Source organism: Euphorbia lathyris, chromosome 8 (assembly GCF_963576675.1).
Source record: "Euphorbia lathyris chromosome 8, ddEupLath1.1, whole genome shotgun sequence".
NCBI classification, from domain to species: Eukaryota; Viridiplantae; Streptophyta; class Magnoliopsida; order Malpighiales; family Euphorbiaceae; genus Euphorbia; species Euphorbia lathyris.
Window position 1 is genome coordinate 40537971 of NC_088917.1, and position 21852 is coordinate 40559822.

The 21852-nt window shown below is 34.9% G+C and overlaps 2 protein-coding genes across 3 annotated transcripts; one reads left to right on the forward strand and one right to left on the reverse strand.

Moving 5' to 3' along the window:
* The first annotated feature begins 6092 nt into the window (after positions 1–6092).
* Positions 6093–8336, forward strand: LOC136203754 (deSI-like protein At4g17486). 2 transcript variants are annotated; one of them, XR_010674974.1, is made up of 5 exons: positions 6093–6541; positions 7251–7538; positions 7639–7719; positions 7797–8066; positions 8162–8336. XR_010674974.1 is itself a non-coding variant. In XM_065994979.1 (4 exons), the coding sequence occupies exons 1-4, from the start codon at positions 6388–6390 to the stop codon at positions 7940–7942; spliced, it is 669 nt and encodes a 222-aa protein (XP_065851051.1). In that variant the 5' UTR covers positions 6093–6387; the 3' UTR covers positions 7943–8336. The 2 variants fall into 2 exon arrangements, 1 of the variants encoding a protein (XP_065851051.1); XM_065994979.1 differs by having other exon boundaries at positions 7797–8336.
* A 6122-nt stretch (positions 8337–14458) lies between these two features.
* LOC136203066 (uncharacterized) lies at positions 14459–20151 on the reverse strand. The gene is made up of 10 exons (XM_065994114.1): positions 19998–20151; positions 19382–19478; positions 19089–19203; positions 17881–17917; positions 17707–17776; positions 17399–17503; positions 16960–17110; positions 16787–16869; positions 14962–15055; positions 14459–14876 (listed from the first exon to the last, which is right to left on the reverse strand). The coding sequence occupies exons 2-10, from the start codon at positions 19410–19412 to the stop codon at positions 14789–14791; spliced, it is 774 nt and encodes a 257-aa protein (XP_065850186.1). The 5' UTR covers positions 19413–19478; positions 19998–20151; the 3' UTR covers positions 14459–14788.
* Between the last annotated feature and the right edge of the window lie 1701 nt (positions 20152–21852).

Consider the following 21852-nt stretch of genomic DNA (forward strand, 5'->3'; position numbering starts at 1 on the left):
TGTCAAGGCCTTTCTTGATCAGAAGATTACAATAAAAGATCTTGGCAATTTAAAAAAATTTCTTGGCTTAGAGATAGCTCGATCATCAAAAGGGTTGTTTATTTGTCAACGAAAATACACATTAGACTTGATTGCTGAGGCTGGGTTATTGGCTTCAAAACCAGCACCAACTCCGATGGACAATACAGTTCGATTAACAAAAGATTCAGGGGATGCATTACAAGATCAACAAGGGTACAGAAGGTTAATTGGGAAATTGTTATATCTAACAACAACTCGGCCAGAAATAACTTATTTTGTCAATCAGTTGAGACAATTTTTGGCAAATCCAAGAGAAGAACATTTACAAGCTGCTTTACGTGTTGTCAAGTACTTGAAATCATGCCCTGCGCAAGGTTTGTTTTATCCAGCAGATTCAGAATTGCGATTAAAAGCGTATAGTGATTCAGATTGGGCTGGTTGTCCTGATACTAGAAGGTCAGTGACAGGATTTGTTGTGTTCTTAGGAAGTTCTTTAGTTTCTTGGAAGAGCAAGAAACAACACACTGTTTCGAGGAGTTCCAGCGAGGCAGAATATCGTGCTTTGGCAATGACTGCTAATGAATTACAGTGGTTCAGATTTTTGCTTGACAATATTGGTTACAAACAGAACATGCCTTATGCAATTTACTGTGATAACAAGTCCGCTATATACATTGCTCAAAACCAAAGTTTTCATGAACGGACCAAGCATATTGAACTCGACTGCCATTTTGTTCGAGAGAAAGTTCAAGCTGGTGACATACATTTACTGTCAGTTCATACATCTCAACAACTTGCTGATATATTAACAAAACAATTAGGGAGGTCTAGTTTTGATTCAATAGTAAAGCAATTATGTATTCAAGACATTTATATGCCTTCCAGCTTGCGGGGGGATATAAATGATAAATAGGATTAATTGTTTGTTGGGTTTGTTAGGATATCTTATTAACTATAGTTAGTTATAGTTTTAGTTTATAGTTAAATGTAAACCATTTATGGTTAAGCCTATATAAGGAAGGCTTAAACATAAGCACATGTTAACTTTTGTATTCCTTCTTCTTTCATTAATAAAACTCTACAGTAGTACTCTGTTATCTACTTTCCTCATCTTCTTCATTTCATCTTCTTGATTTATACATATTTGATAGTATTCACTTCAACATAAAAGATCCCCTTAAAATGGATTTGACGCATGGAAGGTAAACAACGATTTCACATTCGAAGAGATACTCCGAGAGAGAAGAGAAGCAATTGAGAGCGGTAATTTGAAAGGAAGGAAGCTTTTCGACACATCGGATAACACGGTTGAGATCGGTTACATTGGCTGGGACATCGATGGCAAGGTGGACGACGAAGTGAGATCGATATTTTATTACGATTCAGATGATGAAAAGGACAACATTATTGAAAATTTGAATTACTCGCCCTCAAAGAAAATTGAAAGTTACATGGTTTGTAGTAAGTTTAGCTTTGATAAATTCAGTCCATGTAGATTAGAAAGAAGAGAGATGTGAGAGGATGAGGAGAACTCTTTAGGTTTGAGAGAGAGAAAAATTAACAAAGAGGAGAGAGGAGAGAGAAGAGAAAGAAAGAAGAAAGAAAATTAAGAAACTAAAGAGAAAGGAAGAAGATGATTTATTTGATTTTTATTTTTTATTTTCGGATTTGTTTATGATAATTAGATAATAAGGAGGGTTAATTTATAAAATAAATAAATATAAGGATAAATTAACTCTTTTTCCTTTGACTTTTAACTTTTTTTTAGACTGTTAGTCAATTTGGCATGTGTTTGCTAACGGAATGAACCTCAATGTACCTTTTTACCAACTTTTAAATCTAAATAGTCTATGTTTGAAAATGGCTCAAATCACAATGTTTATTTTTGTATTTTCCCATATATTATATTGAGATGATGGTAGCAGGTGGGTGTCTGGTTTCTCTCAGAATTTGGGTATGAGTTCGTCCTTTTCTGCAGAGCTTTGGGGGATTTTCTCCGGCCTGAAGTTAGCAAAGAATCTGGGAGTAAAATAGCTTCTTGTGGAGTCAGATAACCTAGAAGCGATTAAAATGATTTCTGTGGGCAATGCTATTTGCCTAAATAGCCTTAACTTAATCAAAGGCATTAGAAGGATTGGCTCATCCTTTGATTCTATTAGCTTTGCTCATATTTATAGGGAGCAAAATCGCGTAGCGGACCGTCTTGCGGTGGAAGGGCATTCTGGAATGTTGGGTCTATCTATCCTTTCTTCTCCTCCGGTTTTCATCTCTTCTATGATCTTGGAGGATGTGGTGGGGGTCAGTTTTCCTAAGCTGATCCCGGGTTGAGCGTTTTTGTTTGTTTGTTTTTCTTTCCTATCCTACAAAAAAAAATTTGAGAAGTTAGTTACCTTATAACATTAGGAAGGATTGTTGGGGTTTAGTGTCCTATAGACAATTGTTGTAGACTATATAAACTATTTGTAAATGAATTGTTCATTATCATTTGTTTATAAGATATAGTAAATTAAACTATATAAATGCACTAATCTTTTATCAGAACTAATTAAGTCAAATAAAAGAAATCTCAAGTTTATGTGAGTGATCATAAAGTGTTCATACAAGTATGAAGTGAGACTATACTTTATAATAAGTCAATAAACTTAAAATCAACCCAAGTCAAGTAATATGTTAAAGGGGTTGACATATTACTGTTGAGACTTACATGTAACAGTGTTTTCTATCGAGATAGAGAGCTGATCTTACAAGCTTTAAATATAGAGATATCTAGACAGTTACATGGATCCGGTGAATGAGTTCATTAGGATTGGGACCCGACTTGAGATAATAGTATGTATAGATTTATCCAAGTGTCAACTGTTCATCTCATTGGTGTTAGTAGGTATAAGTAATCCTCAAACTCAAACAATCATTAATTAGTGATTCTGGATTGTGAAGTATGATGCTTTGATTCTGTGCGAGCACAATCCACTACAGGGGAGGCCATGCGGTGTGTGAGAGCAGGGTTGAGTATCACATAAAGTAATTGCAGGATAGTTAATGTTAGATTGAGCATTCATCACTTCTGATAAGTAGAAGATATATCCAAATGGCCGCTTGTGGTGAATTGACTGAAATCCTTGCAATGTGATAGAGTTAAGAGTAGAAATGGAGATTTCACTTAACTTATCTTTCAGAGTTAATTCCACATGGACAAGTATAACAAACTATTCGTTATATGCAACATGACATGTTTCATGGTTATAAGAATTGTCTAAAGGATATAATTGATGAATGACCGAATTATATTGGACCTAATACGGAAAGGTAAACGTCAGTATTCAACCTGACTTCTTATCGCACTAGGGGAATGTCTAAGATTCTGCTAGTAACATCTCTCGAAGTCATTCCGTTATATATAAGTTGAAATTAATCAGGATGAATTAATCCCAATAAATATATACGACTGGCAACGATAAGAACCTAATGGGTCGCACATGAGACTTGAAACCGGAGGACGGAATAATAATTAAGAAAGAGTAGGGGTGAGCATGGTCCGGTTCGGTCCAAAAACCAAACCAAATTACCTCTATTTTTTAGGACCAAACCAAATTATAATTCGATTTGATCTGAACCGAACCAAATTATTTCAGTCTGGTCTGGTTTGATTCATGTTTGAACCAAACAAAGCACTAGAGACCTATAACTTCTTGTACCTTCACTAACTAAACAATTATATAAAGAAAATAATCATATAATTATTTTTTCTTTTGTATATATAATTAGTTGAGAGAGAAAAAACATGTTTAATTGTTTTTTCTTTTCTATATATAATTAGTTAATTAATTTAAAACCTTACAATTAAGAGTAGTACATATTGTATTTCGGTTTGGTTTTGTTCAGTTTTGGATCAGACCAAACCGAACCGAATCAAAAACCAAACTAGCTTAAAAATTAGGACCGAACCAAACCAAAATATAATTTGGTCTGGTTTGGTTCGGTTTTTTCAATCCGGTTTTCTCAGTCTTTTCGGTTCGATTCTGCTCACCCCTAAGAAAGAGGAAGTATATGGGCCGAATTGTATATATTAGGGATGAAATAATTTAATTGATAATTATAATTAGATTATGGTTATAATTAAATTATCTGATTATGAGATAATATTAATTAGAAGGTTTAATGTGATTATATCTCTAATTAATTAAATCTCTAACATAAATAAATATCTAATTAGGATTATGATTATTATCTATTTATATTAAGATATAAATAAAGATTATAATTATATTTATTTATTTATCTAATTAGTAATCCTATTCGGAAAGGATTCTAATTAATTAAATTAATTCATAACATAAATAAATATCTAATTAGATTAGAATTGTCATTTACTTATTTATATTAAGATATAGATACATATAATGATAATATTTATTTATTTATCTATTAGTAGACCTATTTGGAATAAGATTCTAATTAAATGATTAAACCTAATGTGATTAAGGTTAATATTTGAAAGATTATAAATAGTCCCCATACCTATGAATTTCGGCCATGACATATTCAAGAGGCTAAGAATTCCTTCCGACTTCATCTCGTCTTAATTACCCTTTCGTTTACTCTCTTTTTGATCTCGTGTCGATTCCTTTAGAGGCAATCAATTTAGATTGATATTCATTGGTTGGTTACTAATCGTTTTCTTTTCTGTTGTTATCATTGTTCGTGATACACGGTTGAGAAGTTGCGGACACTTCGTTTGCAACCGTAGATTAATCTTCAGAAAAGATACACTTGTTTAATACCTCTTTGTATGAAATAACAATTAACGGATCTTGGAAAAAGAGAAATAGATAAAATTTTATAATCTCATTGCGCCTAGGCTTGTCTATTTTCCTTCAAGGATAACAATCAAATCTTTTGGCCATTGTGTGAAAGAACCTCCAGCTTCACCGAGTTGCTTAACAAAACTAGCAGACGTTAGAAGAGATTTATCTTCATGGTCTGCCAAAACTAAACCATGGGACACTTTCACGTGTCTGAGACGCAAAGGATCGCCATAATTTAGGTGCAATTCGGGGTGGGTGGTACATTCTGCAATAATGACTTTCTCAAAGCCAACCATCAATGTTAGGCGTCATTTCTGCATCTATAGATGGAGAAAAAAGTATGCATCAAAGTCAATACACATTGAATTAAATATACATCGAATGAAAGAACATTGTCTTGAAAAATTGGCCACACGTGTTGGCATTACATATGGGGGTAGAATTTTTTTGCATATCCCACACATCGTGTGAAGTTTCAACACGTTGTGTGGGATGTGTAGAAAAGTTCTTGCCTCATGTGGAATGTCCACACGGCGTGTCACATATGTGACACGTTATGTGACCAATTTTTCACAAATAAAGGCCTTTCATTCAAAATAGCAGTTAACTGAAAACATATCTAGAAAAGAACCATAAGTCATTTTTATCCATAATGTTTATAACTATGAGTCATTTTATCTATAACGTCTAAAATGATGTAATTTTACCTCCAACATAGTCGAGAACATATTTACTTTTAACATTGACAAGTTAAGTCAATTTCATACATCATTATAAAACACATATATTTTGTTAATTATTTTGCATCAATTGCTTATTAGCTGGGTTTTTTTAAACCCTATCAACTGGTTTTTTTTAAAAAAAAAATCATATTTTTTATGATTTAATAATAAAATTGAAAGTTAATATTTACAAATTTGGTAAAGTATTTGATTTTTTTTACGCAACTATAATATATTTTAATTTTTTTATCCAATTATAATATATTATTAAAAAATAATTTTTTTCATATCTAATCATATGTTTATGATCAATTAGTATCGATTAGTAATAAAGTTCTAGATGTTAAGATTTATAACAGAAAAGACAGTTTAATTAGTTGTTTTTAAATTAACTCAACTTGTAACGTTGGGGATAATAACTCCCAACATTACCAGTAAAATTATAATTTTAAACATTAAAATGGTGAAATTACTCCTGACGTTATTTTTACAGTTTATTCCAAAAATAAAAATAAAATAAAATGTAGCAGTAGCATGTGTTTCGATAATTGATCGCCCAATACAAAAATCAATCGAAGGCAAGCTTGGTTGTCTTTGCATATAATTCTTTAATTTTAAATTTGAAAAACAACTTCTTGAAAAGCTAGAAGATCCAAAAATTGGTGATTTTTCTTCACTTGATCCTCTCTGGTTGGACATGGATCTTTGAGTTGCTCAGATTCGCTTTTTCTCTTTTTTCATCTTTGGAGTAGGAACTAAAGAAACATAATATTTCTGGGCTTTTGGGTTTTCGCTTGGGAATCTCTGCAATTAAGGAAAAGTAGTGTTCCTGGTGAGCTATGGGGACAGAAAGCATCTCAGATTCGAGCTCTCAGAACCATAATTTGAACACTAAAACGGAGACGCAGGTGGTTTTAAATGTTTACGATCTCACACCTGTCAACAATTACACCTATTGGTTTGGTTTTGGAATATTTCATTCTGGGATTGAAGGTTTGTTCTTGACATAATCTGATTTTTCTTGCTCGTTTTCTTTTTCTTCTTTATGATCTGTGTTTCATCCTTTTTTAGCTTCTTTAGTTTGATGATGAAATTGAGACAATAAAAGCCTGATTGTGGGTTTCAATTGCTTTATTATACAAAAATTAGGTCCTAGATGTGTATATTTCTTATACTTTCAATTGGAAACCGGGTTATGCTTTTTGTGAGTAAGGTTTTGCTTGGTTGTTTCTATTGTATTTACATGTTATGCATCCATGAATATGCTATTTCCTTTCAATTTTAGGGCTTGAAGAAGACCCAAGAGTCAAGATTACATTTATAGAATTTGTAGGACTGATCATTATTGTGTTGTATATTTTTTGCTTAATATAAAACAATCGGTCTTCTTTCTTTTTGTATGCTCTAAGTTCATTCTTCAATGGATGTATATGATTCCTTTTGTGTCAAAGAACTGTTCAACCCAATAGTTATGATAGGTAAAACTCCAAAAATTTGCTCTGAAATTTTATTAACAAATAATCTTTTGGTCTAGGAGGTTTTGATACCATGTTCTACCAAAAAACTTAAGCTGACAGAGAAGGTTCCAAGAATAGTTATTGTCTCTAACAATTTGAGCATAGTAGCTTTATACAAGTTGAGATAACCATCTAATTTAAGATTACAAATTCTTGTTTTTTTTGTTGTTGATTTGTATGAACAGTTCATGGTAAGGAGTATGGATTTGGAGCCCATGATTTCCCGGTCAGTGGAGTTTTTGAAGTGGAACCAAAAAGCTGCCCGGGTTTCATTTATAGAAGTTCAATCCCATTAGGCCGCATAAAGATGTCTCCATCTGAATTTCGAGAATTTATTGAAAGCATGGCTTCAGAATATCATGGAGACACCTACCACCTAATCTCTAAGAATTGCAACCATTTCACTGATGATGTTTCGGACAGACTGGTTGGTAGACAGATACCTGGATGGGTAAATCGGCTTGCCCGACTTGGTATACATCATTTGATTCTTCATAATAGTCATCCTTTTGATTCTTCTTTCTTTCTGTTGTTCATAAACTCATTCATACATTTGATTGCTGCCAAATTCAGGTGCTTTATGCAGTTGTCTACTTCCTGAAAGCCTTCAAGTAACAACCGTAAAACAGTTGCCTGAATACCATGAATACATGGGTATGTATCCCTTTATTGAACAATATTCTTTTATAGGAAGGTTTATTAAAGCACTTCTGCTTGAAAATTAAATGCAGAAGAAGATGGAAGTGAATCCCTGATGACCACTACCCCCCGTGAGTCAACAGAGATTGATGAAGATCAAGAGAAGCACTTGCTGCTTTCGCCGAATTCTGGAGGTGGGGAGGTGGCTTTTGTGAAAGAGGCTCACAGTAACAGTTGAAGAAGATAAGCTGCCTTTTTTTTTAAGGAAGGTTCAAAATCGTTATTCTTTGTGGAGAATTGGGGCCTGGAACTTGGAAAAGATGGAAACTTGATTCTCAATATGGAAGCCTGAACGTTGTTGGGTAAGCATCATTTGATTTCAATGGCTGTCAGTCACCTCTTATTGTTGTAAAATCATCAAACTCATATTCCCACCTGTTAATTTCATTTGTTGTAGGTGTTTATTCAAATGTCATTTGCTTTGCTTGGTGTTTGGAAAAAGTTAATGAGATCCTATCATTGTATGCTTGTTAAATAAATCGGCTGATTCTGTAAAAAGTTTGCAGGCCTCCTAGGCAGTGTTCAAGTTTAACGTTTAAAATCGAGAATTCGTTTTGATTTTCCCCGAGTTACATGTTTTTCTACTGTAGTGGTCTCTAGGTTCACTATGTACTGAGCTCATATCTTTTTATGAATGAAATCTCCCTTTCTTCTTCTTCTGAAGAAGAAATTATCTGGTATCACTATAACTCCTCCCAACCGTCACAATAGAAGATTCAGGCAAACCTCCACTAATTTAGTGGCTTTAATAGGTATAGAAGCCTTGATACTCATGAGCAGCAACAACTTCATTCTAGACTCTGAGATTCTTCGATTTAGAAAGTTTCTTAACCTTTTGGTCTGATTTGATATTGATTTCAGAATCGTGCTTGATAGAAAGCAAACAGAGCAGAGAAGGAGCTTATTCTGATTTTGACTTTTATTCTCTGTTTCAGCTTCATCTTCATCTTCCGAGATTAGACTTATATACTCAACGTTAATTACTCACCTACATATATAATCACTAAGCTCATGTTTTGTCACTTAATCAGTTCAGTGAAATTATCAATCATTATCATTACTTATTATAATTATAATTATTATTATTATTAGAACCATTATTATTTTTATAAACTTTTTATTTTAATTATTGCTATTTTTAAATGATTATATTATTATTTCAGTTTTAATAGAATTCAGTTCAGTTCAGGTTTTTTCCAGTAAACAAGAAGCGAGTCTAATTCATTTTCATTATACACCAAAAATTAATGAGATTTTATGTGATATAATTCATAATGAAAGATGTGCTATATATATATATACGCACACACACACGTGGAGAGGGAAGGTTGATCGGTTAGTGACGGGTTAAATGTACTAAATTGTACCTTCGTCTTTAGTCCAAGCATAATTTGGAACAAAATAAAATCTAGGTATTAAAATGTGAACCAGAGTAAACTTTAGGTAACATTAGTTTAATTTATTTATATAGATGATCATTTTGAATTAATAAGATATGAGAGTTTACGAATCGTAAGCTTGGCCTGATATGTTTAAGCTCGCTGTTCAAAACGAAAGCCATTTATTTTGTCTAGATGTTCGAAATCGATAATGTACCCCGATTTTCTCTGATTAGTTTCTCTTTTTGTTTTTTTTTTGAGGTGATTTTTAGCCATCTAAATGACAATAAACAAAAACGTTTTTTTTTTTTGCTTTATTCTAATTCAATTTTTAATATTGCAACAGGTTAATCATAAATTGTGTTTATTATTGATACGGTAATAGTTGAATGGGCCAAACGCTTAGGCTTCGGTCAATGCATGAATCCAACATTTGGGCCTAAGCCCATGATGCATTCGGATATAGAATGCATGAATAAAGCTTCGTTTCGGCACAGAGTTGTTTAGTTTTTCCTTCGGTGGGGAGCTGCCTCAAGGAACACATGGACCAATGGTCACTCATGATCCCCAAAAGCAGGCTCCCCCAACTCATATGTCACATGGAACGGAAAGATATGGTCTGAAGACCAATCAAACCTTGCCACGTGTCCAAGTACACACTTTGTTGTCTATAAATAGCTTGGGATCAGAGCTAAAGGTACGTAATCATATATACATTCTCTCTCACTTAATTGCTTTCAAGTTACTCAATACTTCCTCAAGTATTCTTTTGACTTAGGCATCAAAGAGGGTTCGTCGGACCTCCGGTCCCTTTTCTGATGGTTGTTTGTTGATTCAGGTCACCGAAAACAACTACAGAGAAGATTGCAAAAAGAAAGATATCATTTGGTGCAGTGAATATGGAGCACTTTTCGTAAAAAGATGGTTAATGTTCAGAGTTCAGTTGTTCATCCCGTATTTCAACCTATAGTTCAACATGTAGTTCAACCAGTAATTCAGCTTAATCAAAGACCTAAAGATATTCTGGGTACTTCAGTCACATCTAATCGTGGCTGAGTTGATTCCCATAATCATCCCCTATCGCCACTGCTTATTACACCAACTTTGGACCAGAGGATTTACACATGCCTTGGGTCATTAGATCTTGAGCAGCCTAGTTTTATGGATGGTTTAACAAGGCAGTTGATATACAATATGGGATATGTTCAAGAATCAATGGATATCTTTCGAGTTGAGCATGCTACGTAGATGGAAGTTATGCGTTTGGAGTTGAAGGAAGTAAGGGATGCTGGTAGATATGGTGATAGAAGACGGTCAGTCGCTTGCTCTACTGGACATCATGTTGCGCAAACATGTCCTAGGAAGCGGGGATTTTCTGAAGAATCTCAGCATGAGGTATTTAGAGGAAGATCGAAGGGAAGGCCTAAAAGCCCTTCGCATCGAAGGCGTCACCATTCACCTTCGCCCAGTAAGCATGTTTTGAAGCAAAAAGGATCCATGTCTCCAAAACGACGTAGGGGCATTCGTCATGATTCCACTGAATCCCTGATTCGTCATTACGAAGCACATAAGAAAAAATCAGAGGTTTCTAGATATCATGACTGAAGGCGGCCAAAGCCGAGGGAAAATGGATCTTCTCTTAAGGAAGAAGTTTATAACCTTATCAAGAGCGAACTTCGGCACGTGATGAAAGACGAAGGACTAGAATCCAGGATGCCAGAAACTACGGATGTGGACACTCCTTTGAGTGATGAGATCATGAGTCGGCCAAGGCTGACAAGATTCAAATATCCTATACTAAAAGATTACAATGGTATGACAGATCCAACCCTTCACATGAAGAATTTTCTTAAAGCTCTACAAACTAGTACAGCAACCGATGCACTCATGTGTCGTTTATTTTCGACGACATTGAGAGATTCGGCTTACTAGTATGACCAACTCCTGACAGCCTTTATTAGATCTTTTAAGCAAATGTCTAAAGAGTTCGCAGATCATTTTATCACTTTTATTCCTGAACGCAAGACAATGCAATATCTTAACTATTTAATACAAGAGCCTAGCGAATCTTTGAATGAGTAGGTTGAACATTTCCAAAGAGGGGCTATTCAGATTAATCATCTGAATGTTGATGGGGCGATGGAAGCTATAGCGAGTAATTGCCGAAGCAACGATTTTTCCAAAGAGCTTACCACCCGAAGATGGAAGAATTTCCCTGGCTTGATGCGAAGAGACTGAGACTTCATTAAATGGGATAGTCACAAGTTGAACCCTTTTCTTAAGGAGAGATTGAGTTCGGTTCATCAACCGAAGGAGTCCAATAGCGACAGGAGCAGAGAAGATAATAAACGATCTAAAGAACACTCATATCGAAATTCTACTCCTCTAAACACTCCTCAAAAAGAAATCCTTTACTGGGTGGAATCCTATGAAGCACGGACTCTTCCTCGGGGTCATCGGGGTCGTGTCGGACTCACCAGACTCGGGGACTCGGTGGGGACACGGAGATGACATGGGACTCGACAGTGACACAGGTGGGACTCGACAGCGACACGATAGGGACTCGACGGGACATGGCGGGGACTCGGCTAATGCTGAAAATATGTAAAAGTTGAGGGTTTTTTTAATCTCTTAAAACCTATGGTTCAATTACAAAATTTGATAAAAAAAACCTAAACTACATCTAATTCTCACCTTTATATCGCGATTATAAACGCTAAGGGCTTCTTTCTCTTCCTTCTTCGATTTGTTTTGCGATTTACGATTCTTAGCGATTCTCTTGTGATTTCATCTTTTGTGATTCTCCTACGATTTCATCTTCTTTTTTGTTGTTGTCTTGTCTGATTTCATCCGCACCAAAATCCTTGCGATTTCATCATTGCTATTAGAGAATGACTTATTTGTGATTAAGCAATTTTTTTTATATATATTATATATATATATATATATATATATATAATTTGTCGTGTCCCGTCGTACCCGTGTCTCATATTTTCTAAAAATGTCGTTTGTCGTGTCCGCACCCGTGTCTGCATCTGTGTCCGCACCCGAGTCGTGCTTCATAGGTGGAAACAAACAGGCAGCACATGCAGTTATCCCCGAACCTAAAAACATTCGATCGAAGACACAACATCCTATATTGTGAGTTTCATAAAAGTGAAGGTCATGATACGGAAGATTGCAGACAATTAGTTGTGGAATTGAATAAAATAGCTGAAGCGGGAAAATTATACAAATTCTTGAAAAATGCAATCAAATCAAATGATTCAAAAGGAAAACAACATAAAGAAAGGGCTCCTCGTGGAGTAATTAATGTCATTGTTGGAGGGCCTAAAGAAGATCGTTCAGCAAAGCAACGAAGAATTCGCAAGGACCAAGAAAGAATTGTCGAATCAAAGTTTGAGTTTTCTTTTGGTAACTTCGCGTGACAGACACATAACAATGCCTTGGTCATTTAAATTTTGCTGGAGGAATTCAAAGTTCGTAGAGTATTCATAGATATCGGCAGCTCCGTCAACATTATTACTCGTAAAGCCTACGAAGCATTTGGTCTTGATCATGACAGGCTCATTCCAACTCTGTCGCCACTCGTGGGGATATCGGGACATTCGATACCTCTCCTAGGCAGTGCACAGATGGCCGTTTCTATTGGGAATGGTCCGGTTAAATGGAATTCCAAGACTGAGTTCTTGGTGATTGATTCTGTACCACCATATAATGTAATAATTGGACGTCCACTTTGTCAATACATAATTTGGCATGGCAGTTGCTCAGGGATATCAAATAGTAGCTTAGGAGACTTATCTGGTCTCTTTAAACATGAAACTAGCACAAGATCATATTGAGAGAGAGGCTGAACCAGTGGGGGCACTGGAGAAGATGTTGTATGGTTAATTGACGGGAAGTCTGTCAAAATTGCTTCAGAAATTCTAGAGCAACATATATCATTTCAACGGTGAAAGAAAATGTCGAGGCCTTTTCTTAAACCCCATGGATATCATTGAAATTTCTCCATATCTTATGATACACTTTTTGAACATCCAAGAAGATGCTCCTCCTATTAAACAAAAGTTAAGAAACATGGCCTACGGAAGAAAAAAAAAAAAAAAAAAATCATTAAGGCGGAAGTAAAATTATTAAGGCTTGTTAAGTGGTTTGTTGTTAAGCCTTGCATTTTATCCAACGTAACGTAGGAAACTTGAGAGTACTAGTGTATATTGAGTTGGTCCTTAATAAGCATTTAAGTGATTTTGGTAAATAAGCAGTACACCCATATGAGGTGTTGGTCGAAATTTTTGTTCTCGTATGTTTTTAAATAGGCATAACACTCGTTTAGCTCCCCAAACTAAGATTTCAAAGTCAATTATGACCCTAAACTATTAAAATCATCAACCAGGTCTATGAACTAGTTAAAAATCATCAATTGAGTCCTCATTCTAAATAATAGTCTTTAATTGAGACCTGATCGAAAATCATTTGGCTGAACAGTTTCAGTCCTTCTTTCCCAAACCCATTTTGAACCAACACAGAGATTATTACAAACTATATCAAATTGTCACAGTTTCCGATTTTGGGATAGAATTCAATTGATCATTTTTATTTAGTTCAGGATCTGATTGATGATTTTGATAGTTTAAGACCTAATTGATATTGAAGCTTTAATTTAGGAATCCATTTGGATGTAATGCCTTTTAAATACTTTGGAACTTATTTATTTTCTTACTATTGAAATTTTTTATGTAACAGAAATGCATTTATTTGTTGCAATTTTTAAAAGGTTTTGCAACATATTATTTCTATCTCTTTGAATATCTTCAATACATTTTACAGAATACTAATTTTCCGAGCATTTTCAATTTTAATGTTCCAAACCTTCAAAGGTCACGAGTATAGAAGCAAAGTTTTTTAGGCAATTTTAGTTATGTCGTTCCACAGCTTGAAGCTTCTATCCTGAAGTGTAGTAGGATTATAAAAATATGGTAATCTTGAAGGGCGACCACAGTCTACCAACAATTGCTTTCAAGGCAATGGCACATGGACGATGCAATCCTCTGTTCTATTGTGCTTTCTGTTTCCAAAAGATACAACTACTTCTTGTAGAGATCAGATCAAACCTATATTTCCAGCTAAGTTTAATATCTATTTTCTGTACTTGTTTGTGTGTATAGTTTAAGCCGGGAAGTTATATCTATTTTATACCTTCATAATTCATTTTTTTATTAATTTAATTTTATCAATCATTAATTAATTAGATAATAACAAACAACTTATAACAACTATTAACTAGTATTTACTAACAACTGAATCACATAACAGGCCTTTAATTGATACTTCATATATATCATTCTGCTATTAGTAAAAAAAAATAAATCATTAACAATTTTTTTAAAACATGTCAAATTTAGGGAAATCCCCAAAGTTGAATCAAGTAATGACCCAAATCTAAAAAATCCCAAACACAGATGAGAAGAAACAAGACGTTACTGATAGACCAATTCTATGACAAGTAATGTTTCCCTCTCTCATTCCCTTGCGGGTACTTAATTTTGCTTCTCAAAACTTGCCTTTATGTTTTTTGTTTGTTTTACCCCAGATCAGATCAGACCAGACCTCCGAGTTTTTCTTGGCCTTACTACACAATCATATCAGGAAGAGCAACCCTCAAGCCCCAATTTGGAATTTAGCCAGCCACACACCTCATCCATCTCTTGAGGGATTGTGTAATGACCAAGCCTGGATCATGGAATCAAATCTTTCATCTCAATTAACTTCAACCATTTTAGAAAACAAATTAATCTACATTTTATCTATACATTACCCGTTGTATGCTTTGAATGTCACATCCTGGAATCCAGTAGACCCCAAAACCTGTGAAGATTTTTCACCATACTTGTAAGGAACTACGTCATCACCTGCAATTAACCAAATATCTTACTCAGGTTTTAAGGTTCCTTTGGCTCTTTGACAAAACTGAAGAAAAGCCTGCTTTTTTCTTTATTTCCTAGTTCCTATCCATTTGTTCTGACCGGAAAGATATTCTGGTAATGCACACACTATCTATGAAATTATATATTGCATTTCATCATTTGAAATGATCCACTTCCCCAACAGAATTTTCTGCAATGCTTAAAGTTCATACAAGCGCAGTCGGATTTCTAAACCAATTGCATTACAACCATTATAAGATGCTTGGCATCATGCACATGTAGCTCCAATAATTGGTTATGAGAATTTTATTTGGTGGAACAAGTACCATTGATACAACTATATACACAATTACGTTGAACTGCAACATATCAACCGACATGGAGAAGATGTGAAGCTAGAAAAACAAGAATGGGGAGATGTTGAAGTCAGTCATAAAAACATGACTCCAACAGATAGTTATTCAGTCTTTAGAGTTTAGATACAAGTAGATCACCTATTATTAGGTTAAAACTCTTCATTTTCAATCATGAAAATTTCTCTAACTATAACTCATCAGAAGTTTCAAATATCAGTTTGATTGCACGAATTTACAGCAGCAATACAACATGCACATAAGGCAGTGTTCTAAAATTCGGCCCAGGACGGAGATTTTTACAACACCGTCCCGATTTCTTCAAATAAGGCGGGCTCCTGTCGGACCCCGGTGGAGTCATGTTTTCCAATTTTAAATAAAATATTAAATAACCTAAAACTAAAAGAAAAGACCTAAAAATATCAAATTTTACTGTTAAGGATATTAATCTTATAATGCTATTTTTGTTGCCACATTTTTATTTTTTAAGGACATTAATGTAACAAATATTGAAATATATATGTTTTTATATCTTAAAAGTTTTATATTATTATTTTTACATAGTATAATTCATATTTTAATTGTATTTATACAATAATTTATTTATTAAAAAATACAAAAATACAAATCAGATTAATCTCTAATTAATCTCCGGGAACTCTGTTAGACCAACTAGCGCCTAGCGTTTTTTATAACCTTGACAGGTAAAACAATCAGTTCCTCCTGACCTAGAATTAGCAAACATATTTTCCTTTTCTTGCCTACAACAAATTATAGCCTAATCAAGTATGACATTGTTGTCATAGCCGTCTGATCTCATTTCCATTACTAATTTTTTTTTTTTTTTTATGAAATTTCCATTACTAATTAAAAGGTTGACTTTCAATGTGCTTGTCAAGGAACCAATTGAAACAAAAGTTTAAGCTGATAGTTAAGACCCAATAATAGTTTTACATTAATCTTTGACACTGCCCCACATGCAAATTACTCGGGGCTTGAAGCTTGTACAACACAGGCCCATCTTACCATGTATTTTAGTTTCACCAATGAATGGGATTGTCAGGATTCAGACACTCGACCACTTGGTCCAAGAGGCTCTGATACCATATCAAGAAACCAATTGAACCAAAAGTTTAAGCTAATAGTTAAGAATCAATAATAGTTTTTATATTAATATGTGACAGTGCTCAAGCAATTAACGTACAAATGCTGCATTCATTCAAGCTATGCAGGTAAAGATATTTAAAGGACATCATCAACAGTAACCATATTCACCTAGCCTGCTTGCTCTTACAGGTATAAAGGATTGATAACATCAACAATGATACATATATACATGCATATTACGAAAGATGCTTAATACCTTTGCCATGACAGAGCAATATGGGTAGTGATGTGGCACGTCGTGCTGCTTCGTCTACTCCCTCAATTTTGTTACCCAAAGCCCTGGAAAAGACAATTAAAACACAAGGAACAACAATCAATGCAACAGAGAGAAAGATGAATTTACAAGGAGAGCAGAAAAAAGAACCGAACTTTGCACATGGAAGCCAGCCACTTAATCCGACAACTGCACTCAGACTAGCAGGATATGGATTTCCATTTGCACACTTTCCTAAAGTGAAGCAAGTTGCAGAATATAAGGAGGTTGCAGCACCCATACTGAAGCCTCCAATACCCAGTTTAACTGAAACATAGTAGATTATATTCAAAAACATATTGGGATAATGAAAGGAAGCTTAGCTAGTCCAAGAGGCCACTAAAACTATAAATGTGCCTCTCAACTCAATCTAGTGTTTTCAGGTTAATATTGCAATATTAGGTTTAGAAGAAATGTAAATTCATACTATAAATGAGCCAACATCAACATGCCAGCCAAACACTAACAATTGATGATGAAAAATTAGAAACTGGCCGAATAGAGTACTTGAAGTAGTTCCACCATCAAATAGTAACAAACAAAAGAGAAACCTACTGTCAGCAGGTTCTGTTGACAACAAATTTGCAACATGTGATGCTGCAGCATCCAAGCCTTCCAAATCATCAGGAGCATTTTCTGAAAGGTCTCCGACATCAAACCCTAATTCAAATCACAATGGCCTTTGGATTATTGTAATAAATACAGCAAACATCAGAACTGAATTTAATCCAAACAGAAATTCATTTCATCTGAACTGCTTACAGGAAAAAAAAGAATTCAAAACGATTTCTTGACACAGATAGTTTAACTCTCTTTTATCAAAAGATTACATCATATAAACACAGACACATACACACACTTACATGCTGTTGACGGGAAGCCGCCAAATATGCTGATAGGTTGAGTTGGCGCAGTAGGACATATCCATTTAATCTGCATAACAATTTATAAATCATATTTCACTACTTAAAGAAGATTAGTTTCATATAAATCAGCAATTGCTTATATAAGACTCTTTCTGGTACAATTTTACTTACATTTGGAAGAGGGAGGGTCTCCAAAAGTTGGGACCAGCTGCCAATGAAAATCAAACAACATATGAGATGCTGAAATTCAGTCTGTTAGATTTCATTATTCTTCTGTCTTTCTTTATTTATCTTTATACTTGTTTTGTGGTGGTATTGGGTAAACTTCCACATCATAATATCAACCAAATTTGCAAAATCTTAAAACAGACGAATTACTGATTAGGCAGCTTGAAATAAGTGTTCATTCTCAATCCTATAACAGAATGATTCTTAATGAGATTTAAAAAAAAAAAAACTGTAATACATACCTAATTTAATTTCCACATTAAAAAAAATGCATGATTCAATTTCCTAGATACACTACAACATCATGAAACAACACCAAAAAGAAAAAAATCCACATCTGAGACACAAAATGCATATGGCTCGATAAAGTTATTATTCAAATCATCAAGGCCATGTCTTACAACAACAACAACAACAACAAAGCCTTAGTCCCGAAATGATTCGGGGTCGGCTAACATGAACCATCATATAAAACCGTGAAAATCAAGTCGTGTCAGCGACACAGATTCGCTCCCTCCACTCCGTCCTATCCACTACCATATTTTCCTCAATTCCCAATAAACTCATATCACTCTCGATCACCCTCCTCCAAGTTTGCTTAGGTCTTCCCCTACCCCTCACCACTACATCCCTTTGCCACTCTTCGGTTCTCCTAACCGGCGCATCAAGCGCTCTACGTCTCACATGGCCAAACCACCTTAGTCGGTTTTCTCTCATTTTATTCTCAATAGATGTAACCCCTACTTTTGTCCTAATTATTTCATTACGCACCCGGTCCTTTCTCGTGTGACCACACATCCATCTCAACATACGCATCTCCGCCACCGACATCTTATGGATGTGGCAGTGTTTCACTGCCCAACACTCCGTACCATATAACAATGCTGGTCTAATTGCCTTCCGGTAGAATTTTCCCTTCAATCAAGGCCATGTCTTGACAAAAAAAAAAATCTCAAGTATGCCACAAGTCACGAACAGATAAAAAACGTGTGCATCAGAGAACCTTTTTCTCCAGGGTGAAGGAAGAGGAGAGAGGTAAATTTGGTTCCGTATTCATGACCTGTGCATTTAGCACATAACTCAAAAGGAGCGCAGAATGCGAATGATTAAGAGATCATCAGTAAGGAAGAGCAATGGAAAAATGGTATTACCTCGATCCATTATCACCAAGACCATGTAGCCATACAACAGTAGCTTGATGTTTACCTTTGGGCCTAACCACGTAAGTCCTTCCAAACTCAAATGCCCTTCTAGCAGTTTTACCACCTTAGAATGATATTAAGCACGATTTAATAATATGGGAGGAGTAATACAAACAAAGATACTAATGTGCATGTTCATACAAAGGCCAAACGAATTTTCTAGAATGTTTCATTGCAAAAATAACATGATCCAAATAAAAAATTATAAACTGGCAAGGAAAAGCAAGAAAAATGATACTAACCAGAAACCATGGAAGGACCGGTAAAACTCATAGTAGGCCCCCAAAAAAAGATAGCCCAGTGAAACCACTAGCAAGGATGATTGGAAGAGTACAGCACCTGCAAATGAGAATGAAAAAAGGAAAAAAAAATCATACTTGGGGATTTCAAATGAAAGACATTGACAACCAAAGTAATTCCAATATGCAACCGCTTCTACAGTGCCTAGCGACCGAAACTAACTACATCAAAGGGCACATTTTAACTAAGTTTCGTGAAGGAAAATAATATCCAATCTCAAAATAAAAAATGAACAGAAGTTTAGCATAATCGGTGGAAACATTGGAACTCCGGGGCAACACTTGTCTGGGTAGAAAATGGCACAAAAAGAGAGCATAATATTGGTGGTGCAGACATCCAGCTTAAAAACATCCAAGAACATTTAATCCACAGCACTTGAAAACCAGATCAACCCTAATTAATTAACCACAAAGTAACAGGGCTATCAATTGGAAAAAAGAAACAGAATTGGATGCTCCAATGAGTAGATAATGATTGAATAATAAAAAGATTATCTAAGGAAAATCTCAAATTAGACATAGAGAGAAACGCAAGTTGATTAGGGTTAGAGGCATTTACCAGGAGAAAACTTGGAGAGAGATATGGAGAAAGCAAGTAAAAATGAAGAGCTAAAATATCTGTTCTATCTGGGTAGACATGCATACTTGTCTATTGTTTTGTTTGTCTTTATTTATCGTTATACTAAACGCACCGTCTTAGTACTGCTACTTTGTCATCTAATCAAGAGTTGAATGGTTCCAACTCCATGTGAATGGTCTAGAATTTTGAAATACTGGATGGATCCATTTTTTTGTATTTTACTGTTCCCCCATTGTATTAAATATTTAACCCTTTTTTTTTTCAAAACGAAGCCATTCATACTTTTTTTTTTTTTATTATCTTTTTCTTTTTTTATGGGATTTTTTTATTATTATTATCAATAAGCCATTGATTTTTTTTTGTTTTTGGTACTACCTTCTAAAAAATGTATTTGATTAGAGCATTTTTAATACAAGTAACTTCAAAAATTATTAAAACTTAACACAACATCTAATAATATTTTATTTTTCTCTCATCTATATCATTTTTTATCTTTTTTAAAAAAGTATTCCAATATAAAGCAATTCTAAAAGTTGTTACTACACAAATCATTATTTATGTATAATTTATTGGCAAAAAGCATCATGAGGCCCCTGATGTTTCATTGTTTGGTGCATTAAGTCATCGATCTTTCATTTAGACACATTGAGCCCTTTATCTTTCATTGGTTGGTGCATTAAGCCTTCGATCTTTTATTTAGACACATTGAGCCATTGATCTTTCATATATGGGTGTATTAGGCCCTTCCGTAAATCAATTCATATATAGGTGTATTAAGGACCTGTTTGATTCAATTGTTAGCTAATAGATGTTGTTGTTGATGTTAGTTGTTTGCGGTTGTAGTAAGTTGTTTGTTGTTTGTTATTAGCTGTTTATTTATTAGTGTTTGGCAAAATTATACTGAACTGTTGTTGTTAGTATTTAAAATGTTTAATATGGAAATGTTTTAAATTAATCAACAAATAAATTATAAAATAAAAAATGTATTATACAAATTAAAAAAATAATTTAAATAAAAAATAAAAAGTTTATTTATTTTTATTTTTTTTTGTAGAAAAGGAAAGGAAAGCAAAGCAAAACAAGCAACTACACCGGGATTAGCCTAGGAAAGCTAACCCCAATCCTATCCTCTAAAAGAAGAGGAGAAAGAGCGATAGGGGGAACGGTAAGGGTAGAAACACCTAACACCCCCTCATGGCCTGCCGCCGCCAAGTGATCTGCAACACGGTTCTGCTCCCGGAAAATGTGGCTGAACTCAAGGATATCAAATGAGGGGCTAAGCCTCTTAATAGCTTTAATAAGGTTGCGGCTATGAAGACCCATGACATGACTACCCAAAATCATATTGATGGCCTCCAAGTTATCTGACTCCACAGAAAGCCTCTTAACACCCAGCCTAATCGCCAGCTGGATCCCAGAGAGAATGCCCTAGAGCTCCGCAGAGAAGGAAGAACCCAAACCCAAATTCTGGGTAAACCCAGAAAGCCAGGCGCCTCCCGCATCCCTAAGAACACCTCCGGCAGCAATCTTACCATTACTGAGGCAGGAACCATCAGTATTCAGCTTCACAACCCCCTCTCTCGGCCTGCTCCAGCTCACGAGGTGGACATCACTACTCGGGGAAGATCTGGCAAGGGACTCACCTTTGAAACTATCAATAATAGAGGAGAGTTTCTTCAAGAAGAACTCAGCTAAGTTAGGCAAAAGCACAGCTTTATTATCAAAAATCTCCTCGTTCCTCCATTTCCACACTTGATGACAGATAATGGCAAAGAAAATGTCCCCATGCTCCATATAAGACAATAACTTTCCCCTAATACCATCTGAGAACCAG